Source organism: Folsomia candida, unplaced genomic scaffold, assembly GCF_002217175.1.
Source record: "Folsomia candida strain VU population unplaced genomic scaffold, ASM221717v1 Fcan01_Sc007, whole genome shotgun sequence".
In the NCBI taxonomy this organism is placed as follows: Eukaryota; Metazoa; Arthropoda; class Collembola; order Entomobryomorpha; family Isotomidae; genus Folsomia; species Folsomia candida.
In genome coordinates this window covers 6,111,930-6,138,294 of record NW_019091199.1, presented here as the reverse complement: position 1 = coordinate 6,138,294, position 26,365 = coordinate 6,111,930, and the positions used below count along the sequence as shown (strand labels likewise).

Below are 26,365 nucleotides of genomic sequence, written 5' to 3'. Positions count from 1 at the left end.
ATACAGCTTAAAAAGTGTGATGGTCAAGGCAGATTTTTGCATGTTTTCTAAGCCATCGATCAAAAAAATCTTTATTTGATTAAACCAACCAAGCTTTCAAATATCACAATAAATGTTCGCCGTAATCATAATGAATAAATAAACAATCATAATATTTTAAACATACCGAGATTATTTTGTTTAAATTTAATACGAATATTAAGTATTTTAAACATTGATTAAATTGCAGTCCAAAGCTCCACTTGTGTTTCTAAAAGCTAAACTCGTGTCATTTTCGTTTCGTTTTTCATTGATTTTTCATTGCATCATTATTTGCGTGACCTTTTTTAAAACCGACTTCTATGTTTTTCATCTTATTTTTACCGATTCATTTTTCTTTTCTATTTCATATTCTTCATTTCCTTTCGAGTGCATGTATTTTTCAGCAACAACAACTATATAAACGGTACGGCAGCACGACAATTGTAATTATAGGATTATTAGGAGGATAGATTATTACATAGTTAGAGGTGTACATTTATCACTGACGACTAGATTTGTTACAATTTTTCTAAAATTTACTCATGCTCATGGGGATCGTCTCTCTTTTGGGGGAGGAGGAGTCATAATGGAAGCTGAAGTATGATGATTACTTGCAGTGCAAGCAAGATAAGTAATAATTTAATTTTTTACGAAACTACGAGCACAACAATATTGAGATTCAACTTGAGATCGACATAATTTTCAAATGAGTTTCCTTTCCTATACGAGTGATAAGTCCCTTCTGCATCTCTTTATCTTAGCTTTAGTCAATTCATTCATTGTCGTGATAAAATATTAGTAATTATGCAACACTTATTAAAATGGAATGGATTTGGGTTTGATTTGGTACACAATATTTATAGCTTCTGCAGCTTTTAAAATTTTATGGAGAGAGAGTGCAAGAGTTTTCTCTATTCGTTTTCATTCTTGGGTTGGTGGAATTTTATATTTGGTTCAATATATAGCATGAGTGAGATCATCGCAGGATAGTAATATATTAATTAATCAGTGTTAATCTGGAATAGCACGATTGACAAGTTCAACAACGACTAGAAGAATGGAATTCTTAATTTTTACAGCGACTGAGTTGACTGACATTATGTTTTTGAATCATCCATCACTTGTACTGCATAGTTTTAAGTACTAAAACGGTGGAAAATGACGACGATTTGTTTGTTTTTGTAACTGAGACATCATACACATATGCCTGATCTGATTCTGTCTGAGAGTGAAATTGAATAGGGGGATAGAGGGAAAGGGGATTATGTGTTTTATCGAAATGCGATGTCCAATTCAAACCGGTGGCAGTAAGATTTATGTTTCTATCCGTCAAGCGGAGGTCCCAGATAGATCATGGATATTTCCGAGTTCCCGTACACCGCAGACACTGCAGGGAATAGAAGTTCGTGCTGAGGTAACCCCCGAAAAGCGACGCCAAGAAATTCATCATTTTTCTCAAATGATAACGTGTTGTCCTCACAGTCTAAGATGACACGTATTTTCTCACCCACCTAAATCAACAGTCAATTCAATTAGACAATCTTTCAACAAAAATTAAGTGATTGAGTTGGTGACGCGTCAAATTGACCCAGTCACATTGACCCACGACAAATTGACCCAGCGATTGATTGAGTTTACCTGATAGCGTGGCGCATTATTAACGAGAGGATAATTCCCCTGCGAGTCGCCATTATGGAGAAGAACGTTCTCAACAAGGTTCCAACCCCACGATCTCTCATCCTTCCCCAAGAGAGCAATATAACCCTGCATCCTCAAGTCTGCGTCGTGAGTAGCTACCCCAAGAACGGCCACAGTTCCGAGCGGTCCTTCCCATTTTACTTCCCAAGCGTGTCTTCCATGGGAAAACCCTAATTAAATTAAGAAACAGCAATATTACAATATTTTGCAAACAAACAACTACACCCACAATATTATTATTGAGATTTATTGTTGGTTACCAATTTTTCCACGGGCACCATCTGTACTCTGTGCGACAGGATTCCTATGAATCGTGAATCCGTTCGGCTTAACATAAATATTCCTCGAGCAATCGAGTGGATTCCACGCGTGATAAAATGCCCTCAACTTTGTCTTGTATGACGGACACATTGCCAACATTTCTGAATTTAGCGTCTCCCTATCCATCCTGCGAAGACAGAGACTCCGCCACACGTCCCCATTTTCATCGCTGATGACCCTGTTCCACAAAGTGCATACGCACCCAACCGCCACAATGTCGGGAAGATCGAGAAAGGTGAACAAATTCTCGAGAACATTATCCGGGATCATGCTAATACTGCTAGACTGGTCATCCTCTGAATCCGTTGACCCAAAGAGCACCTCAAATTGATCTGGCGAAGTGGCGGTTTCATCTTGTGGTACACCCTCCCCTCCAGCAGGATCGATGACATCGTCCACAGTGTTGTTCTCGTCCCCCACGACGCCTGCCGGGCTCTGTAAGGTTTTCGCTGCCATCATGTCCTTATAGTTTGCACTGGATGTCGAAGGTTTGTTCTGGGCGAGGCTGGACAAGAGGGGACTTTTCTTCCCACCAACAGCACCAGCAGCAGCAGTAGGAGTAACAGAAGGTCCAGAAGTTGCTGATGATGATGACGACGACGACGTCGATGGTAGGGCGGCAACTGCTATTCGACCATTCTGCTTGTGAGTGGGACTGGAGATCAAGGGTGATCCTCCTGTCGTCGTCGTAGCGTTGGGTCCCCCATTGCTCGGTCCAGCACGAGTTTTTCCGTGATGATGGTGATTGTTACTGCTTGGTTTGGGGGACTGGTGTTTAGGAGGAGGAGGAGGTGGGCCTGTTTGGCGATGAGACATCTATCTTATCAGGGTGTGGTACTGTATTGCGTACAATGAGATCAGTCACTCAGCACCTAGAAGAACAAATTAAATGTCAAATTGACATCTGCAATAATATACACTATTGAATATTGTTGTCATTATTCTGCAGTAAAATCAAACCCATCTGAAATCTTACTTACTAAATTGTGTACTTCAGATCAGTATTTTCTCCACAATTGTAGACACTTATACTTTGTACAACTTGGGTAATTATTTACTGACTAGATTATTACTGACTAGATGTGACTTGAAGTCGCCACAACTTGTAATTCACAATTTGAATACCACCATCGACCTAAACTTGAAATTTCTTTATCTTCAATCCAATCTTATTATTAAATCCCTTGCACATTTCTTAACTGTTGTCCTTCTCCCATTACCACCCCTCCCCCTCACCAACCCTCGCATCTAACCCATCCTTCAGCAGCCCAGCAATTATTTGCAAACGTGTCAAATCAAACATTTATTAAAATCACTCAAAAATAAAAATCACTTTTGTTCTTTACTTTGTACTTGTGGTTTTTGGAATGCGTCAAAGTTGTTATTTTTTAATACTTGTTTCGTAAATATACGTCTTTACTTTAAACCTACATCACCTACTGTTTGTCGTGGTTAAAAACTTATAAATATTATGATTCTACTTTAATGACGATAATTAATTAACTCTCAAATTGCGCCAACTGCGCTGCCTAAGGATTATTGATGTGACATCTAAGGATTACACTTTTCGAACCAGAAATATCACCTGACTTGTACAAATGGTCGGACAAAAAGGTGAAATTTTGGATAAATCAGACATTTCGTGATTTCTCTTTGTTCTCGAGATCAATTTCATGCAAATCATGCATCGTTAAAAAACTAATTCAAAATCAATCCGAATGGAGAATAAGTCAAGTGTAACGATTTACCTGACTTGCTAAAGCTCAGTTTTGTAATTTCTGAACGCCAGAATCCGAAATTTGACTATAATCTACAATTCTAAATTAAATTTCTACTAAATTACACCCCAAATCTACTAAATTCTAATCAAAACCTTGATAATTATTCAATCAAAACATAAATCTATAAAATTTTGATAAATTTACATCATATAATCATAATATTGTTTCTTAAAGAGCATACCCAAGTCAAAAATGATTCTTTAACCGTTTCCCATTTTATCTTTACTACTTAAAAAAATTGTCTTTGCTTCCCCATTTGACTCCCGCAAATTACAAACTTCCTTTTTTAACAAAATTCCAAAATTTTCATATTCTTAAAATTTTTAAAATTTCATCCCATCACATCGTATCTGAACTCACTCTTAGCCACCGTCCTAAAATCCTCCTCTTATGTTTGTGTCCTTCGGTGGCAAAGAGTTGTTGGATCCTGGTTGTGCAGATGGTGTCGGACTTTTAGCGCAAAAAACCAACTTTTTCCCACCTTCCAAGCCAAAACTCTCCGAGCTTAGTTTAGTTGTATGCTTGCCAGTCAGCGAGGAAAAGAAAAGACCAAGAAATATACTAAACCACTCACAAAACTGGATACGACTCGACGATCCGTCGTCACCAACCACGCCACAAGATTTTCGCCAAAGTCGTCCCTTGACGCCTACGTCGTCACGTCACGGTCAGGTCAACATCTCGGCATAAAAAAATTGTCGACCCCAAATTCCTCCCTGTAAATAGTTCGAGTTTTAACCTGCAGCCGGGTATTAAACTGTGGCCCGTTTAAAAGTTGTTATACTGTCGTCATTTCGGCGCTTATCATCTCTTGAAGCAGCATGGCAACGACAACGGGGAATCCGGTCGTTAAGAATCTACTTATCAAGGATGCCAGTGGTAAGGGAACTTTCGGTTTTTTATGCCCGGGGTAGGATGGAATGTATATTTATGTGCCGTCTGTATAAATGGTGGTGGTCGGAGGAGTCCATTTCATAAAAAGCTGCTCTCGGTCTCACTCTCATGAATGAATGAATCGAATGCATTGTTAAGGAGATGATAACATGTAATGATGCATTAATTGGGGGCATCATTGTGTCAATGATTGGTGAGGGAGGGGTGGGTATGGGTGTGGTGTAAGGGGTGGAGATGATGGCGGCAAAAGATGCGATGTCAGTTTTTTTGTGATTTGATTTGGTGGGGTGCTTATCTATTGTCGGTCAATTAGTTTGGGTTAATCAAGTCATTAGTTTCATGTCATTAGTCATGAGCAACTTTGTGCTTACAGGAAATACTCAAATGATCGAAGTCGTGCAGACGGCTCCGGGAAAATTTGTGACAGCAAGTGGTCATGCAATCAAGGCGGCGGGGACGCCGGGAGGTGTCAAAACGATCATTAGGACATCGTCCGGGACGCAGGTATATGTAATTATCAGAATATTTTTAACTTGCATGCGACAAATTGGTGCATTTTGTGTAACGACCCATTATACCAATAATGTAGGGCCAACATATAATAACCGGTGGATCGTCGCAGTTTATTAGAACATCTAACATTGTTACAAAACCTAGCGGCGTTGTGACACAAGGAGGTACTGTTGATTAAGATGTAGCGAAAACCAGCCGGGTCTTTTGCTAATGCATATTTCTGTGTACTTTTTACTAGGTCGTCAAATGATGGCAATTCCAATTCAGCATCAGGGAGGAATGGGTCAGACCAGAATTCTTAATGCAGCCAATATTAAAATGGAGCCTGGCACACATCAAATTATTCAGAGATCAGGCGGAGGTCAAATGGTTGTTGGAAATTCCCAAGTTATGGTTGGTTAACATTATTTATTGTTTTTTTTTGTCAGTACTTTCTTGCTTCTTTTACACCCAAACTAAAATCTTGAAAATATCACTTGTAGCAAGTAATACAGCACGGGAACCAACGACTCCTCCTCACACAAACCCCCAACGGTCCACAATTGATGCAGACTTCTCAGTTTGGTCAAGGGAACCATATGGGTCAACAAATTCAATTAGTGGCAGCATCCCCTTCTTCGCCAGGAGGGTCACAAACACTCAGCCTTGGTTCCAATCTAAATTTCAAGCAAAACTTTATCTCTCCTATTCTTGATCACACGGGTGCCCGAAAAAGGGTAGATTTTCCTTCCGATATTTCTTATGAGAGCAAAAGAAGGAAGTCCGAAAAGGGGGGGAAAGGTTTAAGACATTTCAGTATGAAAGTTTGTGAGAAAGTTAGAAATAAGGTGAGTAGTACATTTTGTTAGGATTTTAAATTTTACATTTGCATATATAATTTGTACATTTGTTTCATTGTTACCTAACATTTGCTTTAATTACGAATCTAGGGCATCACAACGTACAATGAGGTCGCAGATGAATTAGTACAAGAATTTGCCACTCCCGGTGTTGGACTTAGGTTAGTTAATTATTGAACTACTCGATCTATTTTGTATCAGGCAGTAACATACTTTTTCTCGCTTTTTAGCACAATAGAGCAACAATTTGATCAGAAGAACATTCGGAGAAGAGTTTACGATGCACTCAACGTCCTTATGGCTATGAATATCATCTCCAAAGAGAAAAAAGAAATCAAGTGGTTAGGCCTTCCTACGAATTCCATGCAAGAATGTACCACCCTTGAGAAGGATAGACAAAAAAGGATTGAAAGACTCAAACAGAAAACTCAACAACTTCATGACCTCATAATTCAGGTTAGTATCACAATTATCGACGACAATGATATAGAATCGAATCATTTGAACAAATTTTAATCATTTTTGCCCAATCTATTTCTTTACAGCAAGTGGCATTTAAATCTCTGGTGGAACGTAATAAGCAGAAAGAAAAAGAAACCGGTCCTCCACCTCCTCACGGATCAATTCATTTACCCTTCTTAATTGTCAACACTGCGAAAAATACTGTCATCGATTGCTCCATTTCCAATGACAAGTGAGTTAACACGCGAGTTTATTTTAAGAATTCTATCATTTTCCCTACCTTGAAATTTCTGTTTAATAATAGAATGGAGTACTTGTTCAACTTTGATGGAACGTTTGAAATTCACGACGACATCGAAGTATTGAAACGAATGGGCCTCGCTCTCGGCTTGGACAAGGGCGAATGTACGGACGAGGACGTTGAAAAAGCAAAGTCCGTTCTTCCCAAAGCACTGGGAATCTATGTCGACCAAATTGCCAAACGAACGAATGATTGGCGTGCAGAATTTGGAGATTTAGAGTATGAAGAGTACTACCAAGATGGCGACATGGAGGAAGACAACGCAGAAAATGTCTGCTTCGAAGTCACCGGTAATTCTACCCTCGGTCTCTCCACTACCGGAGACCTATCCGGGATTAACATGTCTGTGGAAGATCTTGAAATGCAAGCAGCTATCCAATCCCTTCACCCAGACGCTGCTCAAGATTTAGTTGATGACGGTGACATGGACGAAGAAAGTTATGGTGATGACGCTGAGGACGACGACCCTCTCTCAGAGTAAATGACAGTGTAAACAAGTTATGAAAGATCAAAGAATGTGCTCGGCTGGAAATTAGCCCATAGGAACGACTCTCACCATATTACCAGAAATGGTTAGCATTTTAATGATAATTCGTAAAATCTCTTTAGTCTTATTACGGATAGCAGATCGAAACCTTCTTCTGGAGCAGCAAGACAGATGGATGACATGGACATGACCCGATGATGATGACGATGCTGTTGATGTTTTTTTTTCTTTTCTCATCTAGTATTTTCCTCCATTTTTGTTCTCGCCAGACAATTTTCAGAGGTATAGTAGTAGATTAGTTAGTTAGTTTGACTACATAAATTAATTAACGATCGAAAGAAAGGACATCATGATTTATTTCGAAAGATTTACCTTCACCTCACTATTTTTTGTTAAGAGACTACGAAATACGTAATTGATGAACAAGTCAAATCCCTTATTTTTTGACTTGGTTTATGATGATAATGATGATGATAATACCATTAAATTGACCACTTTGCCGTGAATTGTAATATTAACACTGAAAATATTAACATTAACCAATAGGAATTTAATTATTGCATGCAAAATATTTATTTAGCCACTACAAATGATGTTTTAATAGCGAGATGTAGCAATGTTATATCGTGCAAAATAATAATAATTAAACAGTATCGTTAGATAATTCCACACCCACACACAATGTTGTATTATTATATCGTCCCTGATATCATTTCATGTAAAATATACCAATTTCAATTCATTAATAATAGTATTTGTCATGCATGATCCTTCTTTGCCTCAAGTAAACATTAAGTGTTAAATATATTTTTATTTTATTGGGAAAATTATTGAAAATTTAATGAGACAAAAATTCAATAATTTTAGAAATGCAATAAGAAATCTTATTAACACCAACTATGCCAAAAATGTATAAGTTCTCGTCCCATCATTACTTTTGTCTCTGATTTAAAATCATTTTTAATTTTAGTAAATTAATTATTATGTAAAATAATTAGTAAATAATTAGGAAGTTGAGTGAGTATGCACAATTTTTTGATATACCGAAATTACGATAAACAAAGCGAAGGAGAGAAGAAGAGTAAGAAAGAAATGTACAAATCGCCACTTTACTACCACTTAGGTTTTGGACATATTCGTAGAAAATAGATCAACTAATTACATACAAATTTTTGAAATGCTTTCGTTTTTTATTTTCACTAAAGATTACCCCTTCTCTTTTTCTCTCTTGTGTAAAAAAAGTACCCAAAATTGTATATCTGCGTATATAAAAAAAACATCACATATTTTTTCTTATAGTTTGCAAATTTTAAGATTTATTTGTTATATGATAATTAGTTAACTACATAATTAATGCAAATCACTTTCTACTCATTCTTGTACATAGTTTTAAACCAATATAGAAAAGCATACTGCCCAACTTATCAAAGCTTATCATCATCATGATAGTTTATAATATGCTTGCATTCTACACACTATCCAAAGAAAGGATACGCCCATGCTAGCTTAATTATTTAGTTAAATCAAAAGTGACCCGTTTAAAAACTGAACTTTTAGGTAGAAATAATATCTCTGCGAATAAATTTCTATACTCCGTGAATAAATTTATTGACCATTAAATAATATTTATAAATAAGTGTGGTTAAAAATTCTATCTAGATAAAAGAGAATAGTAAAGAATTTAATTTACATAATTTAAATAAAAAATGTGTACCTTTTCTGTCGGGTAGATGTTGATTTTATGGATGACGACATGAAAATGATGATAATATAAACACGACGACATTGGTACCTTCTTCTTAATTAAATATTATATTAAATATGTTCCAGAAAGTTGCAATTAAAGCGTAATGCGAATGGCGTAATGAATAGTTTGAATCTATGCTAAATAAATATGCCACGTCCACTTCACTACGTTACATACATACTGCATAAAATGTAATGATGATGAATTAATTAAGTATAAAAATAATAACACCTGATGATGAAAAATAAACTTTATCTAAAAATTTTAAAATTGATCTGTCATTATTACTCATTTGTTATTATTAATTAATCCTTTTTACAAACTTAAACAACCATATATAACTTACCTAAATACATTGCATAATTAACTAACTAATTAACAGGATTAATAAGTATTTAATATTTAATTATGCAAATCAGTCAATAATCTCTCGATAAAAATGTTATGTTCTCTTGGAGGCGAATTAATCTAAACCTAATGACTCCCAAAATTGAACGCGCTCAGAAAATGGGTCAGCCATCATGGAGAGTTCTTTCCGAATCCGTAAATACTGGAGTGGTTCACTCGTGGAGGAAGGGTTCACAGGGTCCCAAAATGGGACCTCGGAATTATTGGCATTCATGTGCATTGGTGTCCTAAATTACAATTACTTGTTAATTAATTTAATGAAAATGTCCTTAATTTTTTCAGGAGATGGATTACGCACCCCGTCGACACAAAGTTCGCCAGGAAATCAGTCATTATTTGGCTCAATCCGTACTCGTTATCGTCTCGCTGAAGACCGTGGTGATAGACGGAGGAATTAAAGTAGAAAAACATGTCCTCGGTGTGGGAAACGCCTAAAAAGTGAAAATGTTAATATTTTTTGGTACTACACAATGTTTCATACACTTTCGTACCCCACTCTGATTCTGGACTTCCGAACAGGGATCCCAAATTGTATTTCCCTTTGTAATCAAAGACATACGCATATGTAGAATCGGGGGCAATGGCTGAATGCGACTTGATGGCTTTTCTTATCGTGGAAGTGTAAAAACGATCCGTGTACATCTGGGTGAAAGTTATTGTCAAATTATTAATCATTTTTTCATAAAATTATGAAAATAATTAGCTAAAATATATAGCTTACATCACTTATCGAACGCATATTTATCCCTTGACCGATTAATGCACCTCCGTAAAATTGTAGTAGTTTTTCTGTAATTTGGCTCGTGAGGGGTTGTCGGGTGGTTCGCCCATAGTCCAGAATTATGGGGAGATAACGCCTCCCATTCAAGGCAATGCTGGGGGCTTGCATCATCAGTCTCATGACTGTTGAATACATAGATCGTTCAGTTTTTCATGGATTTAAATATGTACACAGATATTTGTTGGTTTAAATAAAACAGAAAAAATAGTGCAACTCACAGTAAATATCGAAATGTCCTTCTTGCGAAGTTTGACCGAAAATCCAAGGTTTATCCATCACTTCTCCGGTCTCATAAGCCTGTTCGGGCCGTCGGGTTAAAAATGCGTCGGGAGTTTCGTCCTCGATCACGGGGGCAAACAGCACGAGAGGATGGAATGGGATCCATTCCTGTTAAAATTTAGTAAGTAATAAGTTTCTGGGGTTTACTAATTATTATAATTAGTGAATAATAAAGTCTTATATGCATTATGCTTACATAGAGTTGCATTTGAGCTGCCGTGATGACATGAGGATTCACGGATCGAAGACATCTCATCATCTCGCGTGAACTCGACCGCCTACAATTTACGGCAGATGCTAATTTTCGTCCCAACTCTTGTGACCTCTTTTTCTCAACGATGGGCCAAAATCCGAAGGCTGATCCGGAAAGGCTCACCCCACTTTGGAAATAGGCCGTCGTCTTATTCGCGATAAGATGGAGGTGAGCTGAGACTCCTGGGAAAAGTGAAACAAATTTTAGTCGGATCAGTTTTTTAGGTTAATTGTGATAAATAATTACGTATACTTACCTCCAGCCGATTGTCCTGCAAATTAAGTATAAAAGTTATAAATTTGTTAGAAACATTGCATTCCAAAAATGAAGATGCTTCATAAGATTGTCTAACCCATTATTGTGATACGATTTTTATCCCCACCAAATTCCTCAATGTTTTCATAAACCCATTTCAACGCTAGAGCTTGGTCTTTGAGGCCTAATCCATCAAAACACGATCCAAATTATTTTTTGCTAGTATTTTAATACCTCTGTAAATATTTTTACCATAATTTCCTGGACTTTGTTCATCTCCAGTACTCAGAAATCCTGCACGGATTATCACATTCATTAAAAACCGTCCATATTTACACAATAATTAACAATGCAATTATATGTACAAATCGTACCTAATGGTCCCAACCTAGAATTCCGACAGACAATGAAATCTCATTAATATCTGCAAATTGTGTACCTACAAACTAGTATTATCCTCTATTTTACCTGTAATTAGCCGTGACTAAAATTTCAACAAAAAAAAATGAATCGCATTATTATTTGGACAAGAATTGTACGTACGTAGGTGTTAATATGCAAACAAATTTTCACCTAAGATGACCTCTTCGTCTAGCAAGTAGGTGGGACCATACTCCGCCGAAGATCCTGCGAATATCCATCAAATTGTATGTAAATCTTGAGCGGATTATGTCATCTAAATTAAATGATCTAATCGGGTGGAGTATGCATGTAAGCTCAGCTCACCATATTGGAATTGTCATTACCGTATTGAAAAGATCCCCCATGGATTAAAAAGAGGATTGGCAATTTCGGAGATGTTGACCCTTGCCGAATCTATTTTTGTGTACATTTACATATTAAAAAACCGATTATGTGTGCAGATTATCTCCAAATTTATGTATGGCTTTTGTCCAGTGGCCGCGGAACTGTGAGGACAGAGGGATCCCACGGTTATTCGATGTCCCCATCATCTCCCCATGTTATACAAACCCCTCCCTCCATTATCCTACAGTGTTAACGTCCCTAGATGTCCCCACAGCTTCCGCGGCCACTGCTTTTGTCTACATTTTTTATGAACTCGTAACTTTAATCACCTGTGGAGTGTAAACATTTAAAAACAAGCAATCCTCTGATCCCGTCACCATGAAGAAATCCAGTGGGTGTGCCTGGCTGCAACTGCTCCCCGTCTTCTTTGCGGGATAGATCGATTTCCACGGGAATTTTGGAACGGGTGGCTGAACAGATTTAATTGTCAATTGTTAGTTTTAATTGTTATGTAAGGTTTTGCATGCAACCTTTTTATTCATACAATACAACTGCATATGCCACAAACAAACAAATACAAATGTCATCTCATCCCTCATAATCAATTAAATTGGCATCATTATTACGTAACCGTCGTCATCTTCACTCTACAAAACTATGAGTTGCATTCTCTCGAGTCAATTGCTTGTTTAAAGGTGTGCAGTAATAATGAATGCATGCATGTAATTTGTCAACCATAATTCCAAGGTGAGATTTTCAATCAAAGTAATCATTAAAAATTTCCAAGTTTTTTTGCGCACATATGTAATTATGCAATCATAAAATTAAAGCAAATACTAAACTCGCCTTGGACAAAACAAATGTGTCACCTACTAATCTACTAATGGCTGGACAAACCCGGAAAAGTTTATCGCAAAACTACACAGTAAATACATACTTCTGTATTTACGACACAAAAAATATGCCAAATTTGCACCTACTATTTGCACAAATTTGTACAGTCATGAAAATTTTGTGCATGCATTTTTGTTTACTCACCCTGAATCGATACTTTCCAATGGGAGGTTCTGCGAAAGGCACGCCTTCAAACGCTGATATCCTCCTGCCCTTCATCGTCCCCATGAAATACCCCTCCAAATCTCCATACTGTGTGCTCACGATGGGCAGAGGGGGCTCAAATCCAGCCCCACTTCTCCCACTCCGATCCCCAATTCCGTCCCCTCCTCGTCCCCCCACCGAACTCTCGATCGTGTTCGTCATCGACCTCACGAGACCGTTGAGATTATTGAACAAAACCGGAATCACTGGAACGGCCGAGAAGATATTTGGCAGTACGGAATTAAGCCCTCTACTTTGACCCGGTGAACCTCCAGAAAGTTGGTCTGTCCGTGACCTTCTCGCCACCGGTGTCGAGTACGGAGTGGTCACCGTCATTCTAGACTGTCTTGCTTGATTCTGTCCCCGATTATTTTGCGGGTATGGATTTTTAGACCTGGATCTATGTCTCGGATGTCCAAGTAGCCGCTTGGATCTCGCACTTAGCGCAAGCTCATCCGAATTAAAATTGAATTCTAATTGTTCTTGGCCACTCGAGGAGTTTTTAGGGAGGTGCGACGTTGGGGGAACATCATAATAAAACGGGGTCGGTGTCGTGGTACTACTACCCGCCCAGTTGTAATTGTCCCGAATGAAGGCTTGTGGAGGGGGCTGTGTAACCGAGCAGGGGACCATGTTGCAAAACATGTTGATTAAATGAGCCGCTGCCGTGAACACCATGGTTGATTTAGACGTTTCAACTGGATATATTTGTTTTACGATGTTGTTGTTGATTTTACGACTGGCACTAAATTTGCAATGCTCTCTGAGTAAGTAAGTAAGTCAGTTAGGAGTTAGTGGATCACATTGAGATGAAATTGAGAAACTGCAGGAAGGAGATGACATTGTCCACCATTGTTTGGTCATTTGCACGCTAGTAAGGTTATTACTTTACGACTACTAGATACTGCAACTCCACGTCCTCTAAAATGGTCCAAAAAAGCGTCTTAATTATTGACAGGTGTGTACTCATCTAACTAAATATAAGGCAACCTTCCTCTCCAAGTAAGTAAGTAAATAGGCAGTGAGTGAGATTAAATAATCGTACCCCTGGCCATCCATCACACATTGTTATTATCGCATTACTCTTGAGCAAACTGTAATAATAGCAATACTTTTTCTTTGACCGTCTCACTCTGCCTCACGCACGCACATGCAATATTTTTGCATATCTACATATTTTTGCACTACCTACTTGCCCAACTGATGAGACAATACAATGTGTATCTTATCAAAGTAAAAAGACTATTGAGAAATATAATAAATACATCTTAATTTTTTAAATTACTTTACCTCACATTTTGGTGACCATGCTTCTCCATACGTAGGCACTGCGAGGCCTTTACTAAATACTTAATCTACGATTTATCGTTACGTTACGTAACAAATTACACGAGACGTAAACGCACTTAGCACAATATTGTTGTGTAAATAATAAAGATAAAACCTATGTTTTGTCCTATCTCAACTCGACCAAGCCTCGGCAACAATTGAGACGCTTTCCGTGCCAGTGCAAGTGTTTATGTGGGATAGAAAAATGGTAAATCTTAATCTTGCAGAGGAGGTGGTGGTACTGTGTGATGATCAGAATTAAGAACTAGTCCTGTATAATGAGTGGTCTTCCTTTTTATTGTTTGAGAAGTCTTGCTTCGCTTGGTTTTCGTAGGTATTAAGCAAAACTCGACTGGTATATAAATGATAAAGCCCAGATTTATGGAAGGATTCGTTTTTTTAAGAACAATTATGTATACGTATACCTGGAGAGTTTTGTGGTCTGGTCAATTATTATTTACACAGGGATGCAATTATGATTATGTGTGGAAGTAATGTAGTGCAGAATTGGGTGATTTGGGTAGTTTTGCTAAGACATTGATGGGCAAATCTGTAATCAACAGGTCACAGAGTTTGATAACAAGCTACATACAGGTAGACGTCCTTCTGGAATTGGATTTTTGAGCCAACATTGTAAACTAACAAAACAAAACAACAACTAATATATAATATATTACATAATAGATTGGCGGATGTAAGATGCATATGTTTGTGAATTGTTAAAAATTGCCTGGAATGGTAAATATGCAATTAAAATGCACCTATTTATCTAATTTGTGACTAGTTTTTCCTCCAAACTTGTGATAACGGACCGGAACTATCTTTTCTTGCACGTTCCAATCTTTGCTGTACGAACGGACGGAAGGGAAGCAGACGAAAATTTGGGGAATTCTGGAAAGGTGGCAGGATGAATGTAGGTTATTCATTCGGAAATTACATAGTTTTCAAGAAATTTCGTCGTATGCATGTCCACACTTAATAATTTTTTTGTTAACGTAAAATAAAATAATGCGCATAACTAACATGCATACCTCTCAACAATTACCTTGTGGATGGGAGTGAATTATCACGTTTTGTATCATCAAAATAAGGTTTTGTCCGATCATAAAGTTTTATGCCACATTTAATTTAATTTTCCTTATTAGTACAACATTCCTAGCTTTACAACATGTTACTTTTTCCTCAATATCATTACTATTATCATCAGGTAAATTTGCTAATTTGGCAAAAATTTGCAAACAATTGTGATTCCCACCGGAAAATTTAGAATTATTCTTAACACTTTCTTTGACTTTGACTTTCTTCGTGGGAAAGAACATAAACAGATTTAAATCGAATAAAAAACCGGAATTTTAATTTAAAAGGTAATCAAGCGTGTAACAAGGTCTGGCAGAAAATGGAGTGAATTTTATGCAAAAATCTCTTTGTCGCAATACATAAGGCAAGTTTTTATTATATGAATGCTTTTTACGGCATGGAGCAGAACCTTCTCAGCAGATGAAAATACATAAAGTAGACGATGTAAAAATAATTGCATAATAAAGTTTGTCTGGAATCCATAAAACAAAAGGTGAGCTTGAATATAAGTAAGTATGTAAATAAAACTGGGTGATAAGTTTGCCTAATTAATTGTCTGTGACGAGTCCATTTCACAGAAAAGTTGTCATCAATACCAAGTATTTGCCATCAGTTATCTCTTGAATTCATCAATTACCGGTCCAGTCATCCAGGTCAGACAAGTTTTGAAAGGCAAAAAAAAACTGGTCTCACAATTTTTCACACAGAAGGGAAAATTATCGAGTTATAATAATCAGCTCCAGGTTTTTGCATCAAATTATTCCCCCCGTGCAATCCGTCTCCCCACATGTGCTAAAACCTTGGCTTTTATATTATTATGCATATTAGTTAATGCGCATCGCACATTTACACATCAACTTGTTCTACATTCATCGACGTGTCCCGAAGGACCGATAAAAAGTTGTTCCTCTAGTTATTTATGTACCACAATAAGCATTAAGGAACAAGATTCAAGACGTTCTTCTGATATGATACAGGGATAAAAACTGGGTAAATTACAAATTCGCATTTATTTACAAAAAAACATCGCCGAATTCGAGACTTTTTGTAGGTAAATTTCATTTGCATACGACACGTGGAGGGGGAAGAAAGGTCTCGACTCGTGGAGTTAATAAGTAGTCCAAAGACAAATCCAGTAGTCGTCCCTATAATTAATTTCTGCTCGGATATGCATAATTCGGGTTTCGTCTTTAAATCAAGGTCAACTCAAAACATTCGTGGACATTCATGTGTAGGTTTTATATTTCCTCAAATTCCAAAACTATTTAGCCAGATTTAAAAATTAATTTTGCCAGATTTCAAAATTAATTTCGCCTGATTTCAAAACTAATTTCGCCTAATTTTCTAAACCTCCTCTATTACACGACACCCCCCACGGATATTTACGTACGCTTAATACATATTTCACACATTTTTCTTCGCATGTCTGGCACATATTAAGTAATTAATTAAGCAAAGAAGGGATGTACTCCCGGTATACCCTATCACCGCCTCATATCCAGTACCAGCCTCTGATTTGATTGCGCAATTATATACAAAATACGTACATATGAATGCATATGTACATCTGTATGAAAGTATGAAAAGCACGTATCATAACCACATTAATTTAACTTCCCCCCAAACATAATCACGGTGCAGTACAAAATTTACCTTTTTTTCATTTCTTTCAAGTAATATAAACGGACATATGTAGATATTATACACACTGCTAAATACCATGCTGGACCGGTTTCTGAAGGTGACTGCAAAAAATTTAACCTCGTGGGAATACATCACCACACCAGTCTGTCGGCAAGTAATAGGAGTACATCCGCAGATATTTATGTAGATATTTTCATGTGGTTATCGCCCCAGAAGAAAACACTAGTCTAGTAATTATATTAAAAAACTGTAACTAATTGTCGGTTTATTGCGCATCAACGACTTAAATAATTGATGACTAATATCGATAAATAGTTACATATGTACATAATATTGCATAAAACCTACTAATTTATGTGACTTTTTTCCTGGAAATGGTTGCACAATTACAAATGATTCAGAGACGGGTAAAGTGCAAAAGTTCAAATTTGTTGCCAACACAAATAGGACGATCTTTACGGGTCCATGATTACCTTTTTTTATCCAGCAGGTGAGAATGTGCTAATTGCTGGTACACTTTTCATTATCGAACCTCGACCCACGCGTCAGTTCAGAATTCAGTACGTCAAAAAGTTGCTGGGTCTAAATTGCGTCAGTGGATCAGATTAGTAGAGACAATAACCATCATCATCACTCATTATGACTTCTCAGATCCTGCATCTATGTCAAATCCGAGTTCCAATTTCGTAAAAATGTGCAAATTTTTGTGTGGACTTTGTCTTCGCGTGCATGCATCATCATCAATCACTCGGCAAAATTTTTAACAACAAGATCAAGAAATTGGTCAATTTAAGTAATAAATTCAATGACTAAGTTTTTACGAGATACAAAAATCTGCCCTCTCACCTCACCTGCAACTTTATGTGCGTGCGTCAGTACCACTTTTAGATGGCAATTACCCATTTATTACTTGATGAAGACGAACTTGAGCAACTTTTCCATTACACGGTGTTTAACTGGTAATTTTGAATTGTGTCATTTTCCTTAGGCTAAAATAATGTGATAATAATTAATTGCTGACCCTGACACTGACTTTGTTATTTAATTGGAGGATGAAGCTGCATTTTTATATCTAAATTCAAATTAATTCATCCTCGACAACCTCATCCTTATCAAAAGAAATCAGTTAATTCATCTTTAGAAATGGCACAGTATATATTCCTTCCATGTAAAAAAGTAATTAACGTGTTTGTACACCGTGTCCAGTCCTCTATCCAAGAGAGTCAGGCAAAATCCCATCCAAAACCCTAAAAAAACTGCCATTATAAGACCGACTGACATGAAACTGACACTAGACTCATCTTCCTATTGTTATTTCCATAAGCATTGTTCCACTCATTACTTTTTATGTCATTGTTTTTTCAAAATTGTTGTTGTCATTGTCAAAGGAGAGGAGAGGAGACAAGATGTTGTCGCCGTGCTTGTTGGTCTGTTTCCTGAATTATTCCTGAACTAGAGACTTGGATGAAATGAAAAGTAGCGTATATTTCAGTGTTTCGGGTGCAAATACTTAACCACTTGCAAGAAATAACGGCAAAAAAGTGGTTTCTTGCAGTGGTTTCTTATTTTGACCTGCAAGAAATACAAGGCGCCCACAAAACTACGCCCACATTTCTTGCACTTTCTCCCAGTTTCTTGCACCTCGCATTTCTTGCATTTCTTCCTTTGCAATGCTAGAAATGTGTCAAACCCGTAGAAAATGAAACCCTGGCATATTTTTACCCCCAGAGGACATTTTCCAGTTGAAGTGACATTCTGTGAAGAAATTTGTCTCGCTGATTGTACATATGTATTTGTTGTGAGGGGTTCAAATTATGTACAAGTGGACAACAATATGAAAATGTTGACGACTCCAAATTAAACAATTAACCACGTCTCGAAAATAGCCGTTTAGTTAAAGTATGGACAATAATTGGACAATAAACACCATGAAATGAACGCGATGCGCAGTTCTAATTCATGATTCATTCATACACAATTATTAAATTTTTCAAGTCCAGGATTATCATTCCTGGAGGAATGACAATATGTATGAAGGTTAATGAAGGTCGTCATGCGCTCGTTTGCTTATGACTTGTGTAATGATAAAAACAATTCATTTTTACATTTATTGCCACAATTCGTTAAAAATTATGACCACCAAGGCAAAAATAATTGCTCGCACAAGAAAATTTTACTGTTTACCACTGGAGACATGCAATGTACAATTGTGTGTGGGTGTACAATTATCAAAAATAAAAATTATTAGACCACCACCACCTCCATCCATTGTTATCACCACGTGGCACGATACAATCCTTATAATTATCTTTGTGATGTCCAATCTAGAAACTTACTTGATTACGGTCAAGAAGGATAAGAAAAGATGCGTGTTCTCGTATAAAAATAATTTACTTTACTTGCATTATTCCCATATCTATTTTTGGTTAACAACTTTACACAAAAAGTTTAAACAATGGTAATTCTATTTTTCCAGGATGGGTTTTCATGCATGCAGACAGGAATTTATGTGCGGTACTTGTTGTATGAATGATAAGTAGTCAGGAAGGATAATACTAGAACTACGAGCATCGAATTTATAAGAATGCAACAAAAATCGAAAATGATAAAAAATATGAAATAATATTTGGGCAGAAATTCCCCAAATAAACGACACCTTTACGGAATTGAACGCCGAACATCAAAATCCACCGAAGAAATGGAATAAAATAAGAAATGTTAGGTGAACGTGTAGGATATTCATTGGTAAATAAAACTTTCTGTTTGCTTGGAATTGACCAAAATCGGATTTCTTCTTACTTTTGATGCGAAACAGTTCCATGAAATTGTTAAAACCTGATCAACAAAATGTTAAGTTTTACTTCGTATATGTACTTCTAACACAATGCATAAATAAATACATAATTCGGATTCGTAAAAAATGTACATGATAATTTTTGTATATCCACCTTTTTTCCTTTTTATTGCTGATTAACACCTCTCGACTTGGTATGAATATTTCTTCATCACCACTTATTAGATCACTAACTCATTCGCTTTTGTAAACTGGTACGAACGAATTATTACTAGCACATGTTGTGTACAAAGCAAAATATATAAGCGTACGTGCCAGCATGATTGGATACAACTAATTAAGCATTTGCTGAACAATGCAAATAAACAATGACAGATGAGATTGTTTTATACATGCACGACGATTGATATATTGTTGCCGAGTCGTGGAGGCATTTTGTGATTTCAAATCTCAGAACTGAATGTCAGATGAAGATGAATGTCAAGGCTGGCCATCATCATGATGAAAATGACCATCTTGTTCTATTCCTAAACAGAATTATCATAGGGTGGATATGTATTTATTTTCAACTATTTCATTTGATGACGACCCACGGTCAAACTTTGTGGGTGTGTTACCTAAATATCTGTAAGAGTTAGGTAGGGAACACACCCATGTGATCTATCACAAAAATTTCAAAATATTTTCACATATTTCCACATATTTCTAGGTGGTAAGATATACAAATATATTTATTCACATTTCCACTTTATTTAAAAAATACGTAAATATTTTAGAAATTTTTTCGAAAACGCATATATGAATTTTATAAATATTTATTTTTTGTTTTATTTTTGCACATATTTCGTAAATATTAAATACATATTTCAACAACTTTTCGTAAATACATAGCCGCCCTCTGCATGAACATGACCATCTTGTTCTATTCCTAAGCAAAATTAGCCTCGTTATTCAATTCATCAACATCACTCTTTATCCATTCCATTTAATTAAATGCTAATCCTTAATTATTTTAAACAGTGAAAAGTGACAGTTGTTGCATTCATCACTTTAATTAAAACATTGTTTTTATTAACATTTTACAGAGCTAAAAAGATGTGGTCATGATTTTGATTGACTCGTGGCGTCGTTGTCACTCTTGACTTTGTGGAGGTGATGTTTACCGTGAGGTTTTTATTAGGCGTGGAAAAAAATTGGCGAATTATCTAAATTTAGCAACTGAGAAACAAATGAGTCTCATCTTCTCCTCCGTCTGCCAAGAAATTTGGCCCCGTACCGTTTTTGATGACCATAATAGTTTTCATATCGGTAAATCTGCAAATAAATTAGTAGCTGATCAATATTTATTGAATTTTTGCACTACAACACTAAAAATACCTGATTCGGATTGAAGTTCACGCTAGGATGAAGAGGTTTATTATTTAGCCCGATTTTAGGAAATGTCATAAACCGTATGGGAATCAACCCCACTTTTGTCTTGACCGAACCCAACTCGACACTGACATGATTACTCCGACAAGTGAATAAGGAACAGAGAATGTTCAGTAAGAATGAAGGCAGAATTAGCACCATTATTATGAAATTTCAAAAAATATGTAAAAAAAACTTTTTGAGTCTTAATATCCAACTGAGCACAGAATGACTGGTCACCTCCATTTTTATACAATTTGAGAACTTGCATCAGGTCAAATTTGCAAAGAGACCCTCTTACATAATCATTCATTAAAAATTTATTTCACAAATCACACAAACAAATCTCATATTAAATTACGTTTTATTTATGATCAACAACAAATAAATAATTTACATAATTCATTAAACCCAAAAATCAATAAATACATAAAAACAATAAAAACAACACAAATTATCATTAACAAATCCTACGACAAAATAGGAACTTCACCGTTTTGCACTAATTCCCATAGGTTAATCTATCGAAATGAGGTTGAGGTTGTGTATGTCATGGTATTAAATATCATTACTGCTATCAGTCCCTGTCTCATTTAACAGTGGTGAAAAATCTACGAGTGGAATTGTATCTTTGAGATGCAACGAGTCCCAAAACCTTTTCCGCTCTGCGAACGGATCGTCCACCATCAAAACGTCCCTGTCCAGTTGAAGAAGCTGCATCACTTCGTCCGTGGGGGACACGGCGTCCCAAATCCTGTGATCTTTCCCACTCTTTTTATCAGTGTAGAGTGGTTCCCTATTTAAATATGAATTTGAATAATATGCAAATAAGTAATAACTACCTAATTAATCCTGAGCTTACCCCATTGACGCAAAATTTATTAACAAATTGACCATAATTTTGCTCAATTCTGCTTCTTTGTCGTGCTGCTTGAATCCGGGCAAGTAAATCGATGCGTCTAAGTTTTTGGAGAGATTAGTTAATTAACTAATTGATTGATTAATTAATTAAAATAAGAATTAATTACTGAAATAATAATATAGGTCTTCCGTGTGCGCAACACCTTTTGAGGAAAGAATATGGTCATAATTATTTATTACGTATTTACAACCCAAGAGTTTTTTATGCTCAGATTTACCCAGCTCATTTTGCGGCACTCCGAGGAATTTGCCCTGATTGTACTTGCCAAAGAATGAGAAAAGGGATGCATAAGTGGGAGCAATTCTGGCGTGGAGCTTGATGCCCTTGGAAATCCCGACCGAAAACATTCTGTCAGTCCCCATCTGGACGGAGAAGATGCGTAGTTTGTGAGATGTTAATGGATGTTGACAATCTCAGGTCAAGATTATTTTTAGACTGACAAGGGAGATGGACCAGCGTATGCTCTCAGATTTTGAGCAAACTGGTGTCAATAGATAGCAAATTTCAGTAATATGAAATTTTTAAAAGATAGGATCTGCCAATGGTCAGTTTAGGCGAGGATATTTGCATCCGAAAAGGAAATAGCGAATTTGTAAAGTGTAGAGTTTGTCAACTTTAGGGCACGCTTTCTCCTCGTTGGATGCAAATATCTCTGCCAAACCAGTGCATTGGCTATTATTGTATTTTACAAAGCATTAATTTTCTGTGTATAATTTTGCCAAAATTTTTGCATTACAAAATACTTTTTATCTATTTGCATCGTGCATCAAGAGAGCAAAACTTTCGATCGACCGTGCTCGACGCCAATATAAATTTTGTTACAATTTTGAATATTTAAAAGTGTCAGCAGATTATAACCACTTTTCAAGTCAGAAATTCAGATCATTGGGAAATTTTGAAAACTATTAATTTTCTGCTGTGTGTACAATTTTGCAAATATTTTTCATTATAAAATAATGTTTAACTATTTACATTGCGTATCATGAGCGCATGGACGCCAATCTAAATTTGCATGTATAATAATCCAAATATGTCATCTGTGACTTTGCCACTCATGTTTTCCTCTTCGGATGCAAATATCTTTGCGAAACCTGACCATTGGCAGATTGTGCCTTTTGCAAATTGCATATTAATTAAATTTGTGATCGATTGACACTAGTTTGCTCAAAATCTGAGAGCATACGCTGCGAGACCTCCATTATAAGTTTATCCATGTACATTACATACCTCTCCGTACGCCGACAGGGGGGCGTTTCTCGGATTCGTAACATTATAATAGTTTAAAATCCGATCCGTAATGTTCCCCTGTAGATTTAGGTTATCATTTGTGACGTAGTCGTAGTCGAGGTAGTTGGACAAGTACTTTTTCACGGCGTTACGAAACCCTCCAATTTTCATCATGCCGTTAAGCGCTAAATTATTGGGAGAGCAAAGTGAATTCTGCTTTATTCATGGATATTATGCTTCTTCTTACGTAAGAAGAAGGCTTTAAGCAGGTGGCGTCAGTTCCACACTTACCATAATTTAACATCAACCCTTCTTGGCTAGTCATTTGAAAAATGGCAGGAATTTTAGCCTCTCTCCCACTCTGACTTATCACCGAGGGAGATTCCGCTATAAAAGGCGATGGGCTTTCAGCGTGCTCGATAACGGGAGCGAACAAGACTGCGGGGAATGGGATCCAGTCCTATGTAAATAATTTTGAGGATGGAATGTCATGCAAAATCAGATTCGACTTGATGGGCGAATGGTATTAAGATTTTTCCTTACGAAGAGATTCATTTGAGCAGCGACCAACCAATTGGGATCAATTTTTCGGAAACATGACACAATTTCCTGGTTACTTGCCGTCCCGCAGTTGACCCATTTTGCCAGGGCGCGAGTCAGTTTGAGAACCCTGGTCGAATTTTGGAGGCCCCAGTGATTATGGGCAGTCCCACTGAGGAGCACGGCACGATGGAAGTATTTTTGCGAGGTGGGGTTCAACATGTGCAGGTGGACACTGACTGACCCCGCGGACTAAATATAAAAATTTTGCAAATTACAGATGAGATTATGATAACCGTGGACGAGTCGAATGTGCTTACCTGTCCCATCAAAGTGACGCGGTCCTTATCACCACCGAAGTTTTCAATGTTTTCAGAAACCCATTTCAACGCTAGACCTTGGTCTTTGAGGCCTAATTAAAATGCGATCCAGATTATTTGCTTTAGATATCAAGTAATTTTGATAACTCGGCTTTTTACCATAATTTCCAGGACTGTTATTGTCCCCGGTACTCATGAAGCCTTCAATTGATACGATTTATTGAGAAATTTCTAAAATTCATGCAATATTTTATCAACCCTTACCCAAGACGCCCACCTGTAATTAAATAATTCATACAATTCATTACTCAATTATGATTACATTCAGTAAACAAGAAGTCAAAAATTATACCCTGTAATTAAAGCTGACAAAGATCACGTCTTTCTCTAGTAAATACGAGGGGCCAAATTCAGTACCACTTCCTATTTATGAATAAAAATTAACAATTTTCAAAATTTAAAATTTAAAATTTCGGTTAAATTTTAATACCGAAAGTAAATGATCCTCCGTGGATGAAAACAATCACTGGCAGCTTTTTAGCCTGTTCCGACGCCGGTATCTGTTTTTATTAGTTGCGTAAAAATGTATCATTACTTACAATAGATTCTTGGAAACCTTCCCAGTTTCGCAGAAATTAATTATCGTTTGCATACTCCAGAAATGTTACCTTTGGCGAGTAAACGTTAATCGTCAAACAATTTTCGGATCCAAACACCCTCAGCATTTTACCCGGATGAATCTGCAGACAATAAGACCCGGGAGAGAACGCTTTTCTTATCCCTGTCCAATTCTTGGCTGGCACAGGGTCCTAAACGATACCACCAAAATTTTGCGTTACACTTATCAGTGATAAGTTATCACTGCATTTAAGACTCCGGACTGGGAAAATTGAGACAATCCTGAATTTCTTACCTGAAATCTCGCCGCACTGGCGTAAGGGATCCCCTCAAACGCAAATATCCTCCTCCCACTCATCACCATCATCGGAAACCCTTTCACAGCTCCGTTTCTCGACTCGACAACTGGATAATCCTCGCCACCCCCACTGATCAACCGCTTCCCACGAAAACCACTCATACCTGATACCCTCACGCCATCAATTTCCGGCAAACTATTCGCCGGATCACAAGGCACCATGGCGCAGAGCAAATTCATAAAAAATACCGAGACCAGTACCATTTTGTATTATTATTTTGGGCAAAAATCCCAACTTAAACTTAAACTATTAAAAATAAGGCTAAATCCTGGCGTGGCGTTATGATCTTGATCTTGGCCGAATATACGATTGCCGTGAACTGACCATTATTACCGTGATGAAATCTTGTTTTGTCGTTACTCCAGCAAAACGTCATACGTAAATCTGTACATGTGCGATACACGAAAAAAAGTGGAACTGGTTTTCAGGAAGGAAGGAGGAAACTACTGATCTTGGCTAATTTATTTGGAAGGAAGTTACACCTCTTGCACATCAACGCCTCACTCCAACCAAACCACAGACACTGCTTCCTCAGGAAGAAGATGACTTTGACTTTGATCATGACTTGGTTACATTCGTGATGATGCATTGGATAACTGCACTTAACATATCTTGCGCTCAACTTTCCGGCTTTTTTCATGGAATCGCTTACTTTGCATGAAAATATACACGACTGATCATCCATTCATACTTATAATAATTGCCTGTTAAGAGGGTTGGGTTTTTGCAATATATGGGAGGTGACAGGTGCAAATTAGTTTAACACCTTATAAATAAATACATGGCTCGACTACCGTTTAATTTGAGACATGGTCGGGGTTATTCTTGAAGGTATTTTGCCAACTATTTTGTAGGTATTACAAGACCGAGACTATTGTTTATTTACATGGCTTTGAATTCAATTAATAATAATACTCCGTTTAAATTAAACGGGACCTCAACATTATTTGTTTAAAAAATGCAAGTCACACCAAATAAGGAAAGTGCAACAGCATGACTTTTTACTACAAATGGAACATTTACGTCATTCGCAATCTTGGGGGATGACTCTTGTAGTATTTTGAATGCAATGCGGTAATAAATTCTTCTTCGGGTTGTGTTTCATTACGTATTCATTAAAATGTACATAACACAGCCAAAAAAAGAAACAAACAAGCAACTACCCGACATCCAGTCCAGTTATGTACCTTAAAAAGTATGTATCACTGTCATGTCGAATAAGAAAATGTCATTAATCACG

At 36.9% G+C, this 26,365-nt stretch overlaps 4 protein-coding genes and 1 long non-coding RNA gene across 7 annotated transcripts; 1 reads left to right on the top strand and 4 right to left on the bottom strand.

The window, feature by feature from the left end:
* Nucleotides 1-33: 33 nt before the first annotated feature.
* LOC110852775 (F-box/SPRY domain-containing protein 1) lies at nt 34-3,607 on the bottom strand. 2 transcript variants are annotated; one of them, XM_035854110.1, is made up of 4 exons: nt 3,017-3,607; nt 1,980-2,912; nt 1,660-1,889; nt 34-1,532 (listed from the first exon to the last, which is right to left on the bottom strand). In XM_035854110.1, exons 2-4 carry the CDS (start codon nt 2,854-2,856, stop codon nt 1,344-1,346), a joined length of 1,296 nt encoding a protein of 431 aa, XP_035710003.1. In that variant the 5' UTR covers nt 2,857-2,912; nt 3,017-3,607; the 3' UTR covers nt 34-1,343. The 2 variants fall into 2 exon arrangements, with proteins under 2 accessions (XP_035710003.1, XP_021956583.1); XM_022100891.2 differs by having other exon boundaries at nt 3,021-3,607.
* Nucleotides 3,608-4,257: 650 nt separating this feature from the next.
* Nucleotides 4,258-8,937, top strand: LOC110852774 (transcription factor Dp-1). The gene is made up of 9 exons (XM_022100890.2): nt 4,258-4,700; nt 5,089-5,219; nt 5,305-5,392; nt 5,467-5,621; nt 5,711-6,055; nt 6,158-6,228; nt 6,298-6,523; nt 6,613-6,761; nt 6,834-8,937. The coding sequence occupies exons 1-9, from the start codon at nt 4,643-4,645 to the stop codon at nt 7,309-7,311; spliced, it is 1,701 nt and encodes a 566-aa protein (XP_021956582.1). The 5' UTR covers nt 4,258-4,642; the 3' UTR covers nt 7,312-8,937.
* A 389-nt stretch (nt 8,938-9,326) lies between these two features.
* On the bottom strand, nt 9,327-14,474 carry LOC110851807 (venom carboxylesterase-6). Of its 2 annotated transcripts, XM_022099714.2 has the most exons (16): nt 14,176-14,474; nt 12,826-13,806; nt 12,117-12,257; nt 11,787-11,856; nt 11,614-11,667; nt 11,509-11,524; nt 11,415-11,428; nt 11,293-11,334; nt 11,138-11,224; nt 11,042-11,056; nt 10,729-10,967; nt 10,472-10,640; nt 10,194-10,375; nt 9,964-10,114; nt 9,771-9,903; nt 9,327-9,699 (listed from the first exon to the last, which is right to left on the bottom strand). In XM_022099714.2, the coding sequence occupies exons 2-16, from the start codon at nt 13,561-13,563 to the stop codon at nt 9,528-9,530; spliced, it is 2,223 nt and encodes a 740-aa protein (XP_021955406.1). In that variant the 5' UTR covers nt 13,564-13,806; nt 14,176-14,474; the 3' UTR covers nt 9,327-9,527. The 2 variants fall into 2 exon arrangements, with proteins under 2 accessions (XP_021955406.1, XP_035710002.1); XM_035854109.1 differs by lacking the exon at nt 14,176-14,474 and having other exon boundaries at nt 12,826-14,104.
* A 4,839-nt stretch (nt 14,475-19,313) lies between these two features.
* LOC118436304 lies at nt 19,314-19,983 on the bottom strand. The gene is made up of 2 exons (XR_004835339.1): nt 19,884-19,983; nt 19,314-19,770 (listed from the first exon to the last, which is right to left on the bottom strand). It is a non-coding gene; the product is annotated as an uncharacterized LOC118436304 (long non-coding RNA).
* A 1,501-nt stretch (nt 19,984-21,484) lies between these two features.
* On the bottom strand, nt 21,485-25,659 carry LOC110852700 (esterase E4). The gene is made up of 14 exons (XM_022100811.2): nt 25,062-25,659; nt 24,817-24,957; nt 24,639-24,708; nt 24,501-24,571; nt 24,413-24,425; nt 24,308-24,349; nt 24,149-24,240; nt 23,832-24,080; nt 23,580-23,748; nt 23,289-23,473; nt 22,279-22,423; nt 22,168-22,203; nt 22,002-22,098; nt 21,485-21,935 (listed from the first exon to the last, which is right to left on the bottom strand). The coding sequence occupies exons 1-14, from the start codon at nt 25,326-25,328 to the stop codon at nt 21,698-21,700; spliced, it is 1,815 nt and encodes a 604-aa protein (XP_021956503.1). The 5' UTR covers nt 25,329-25,659; the 3' UTR covers nt 21,485-21,697.
* Between the last annotated feature and the right edge of the window lie 706 nt (nt 25,660-26,365).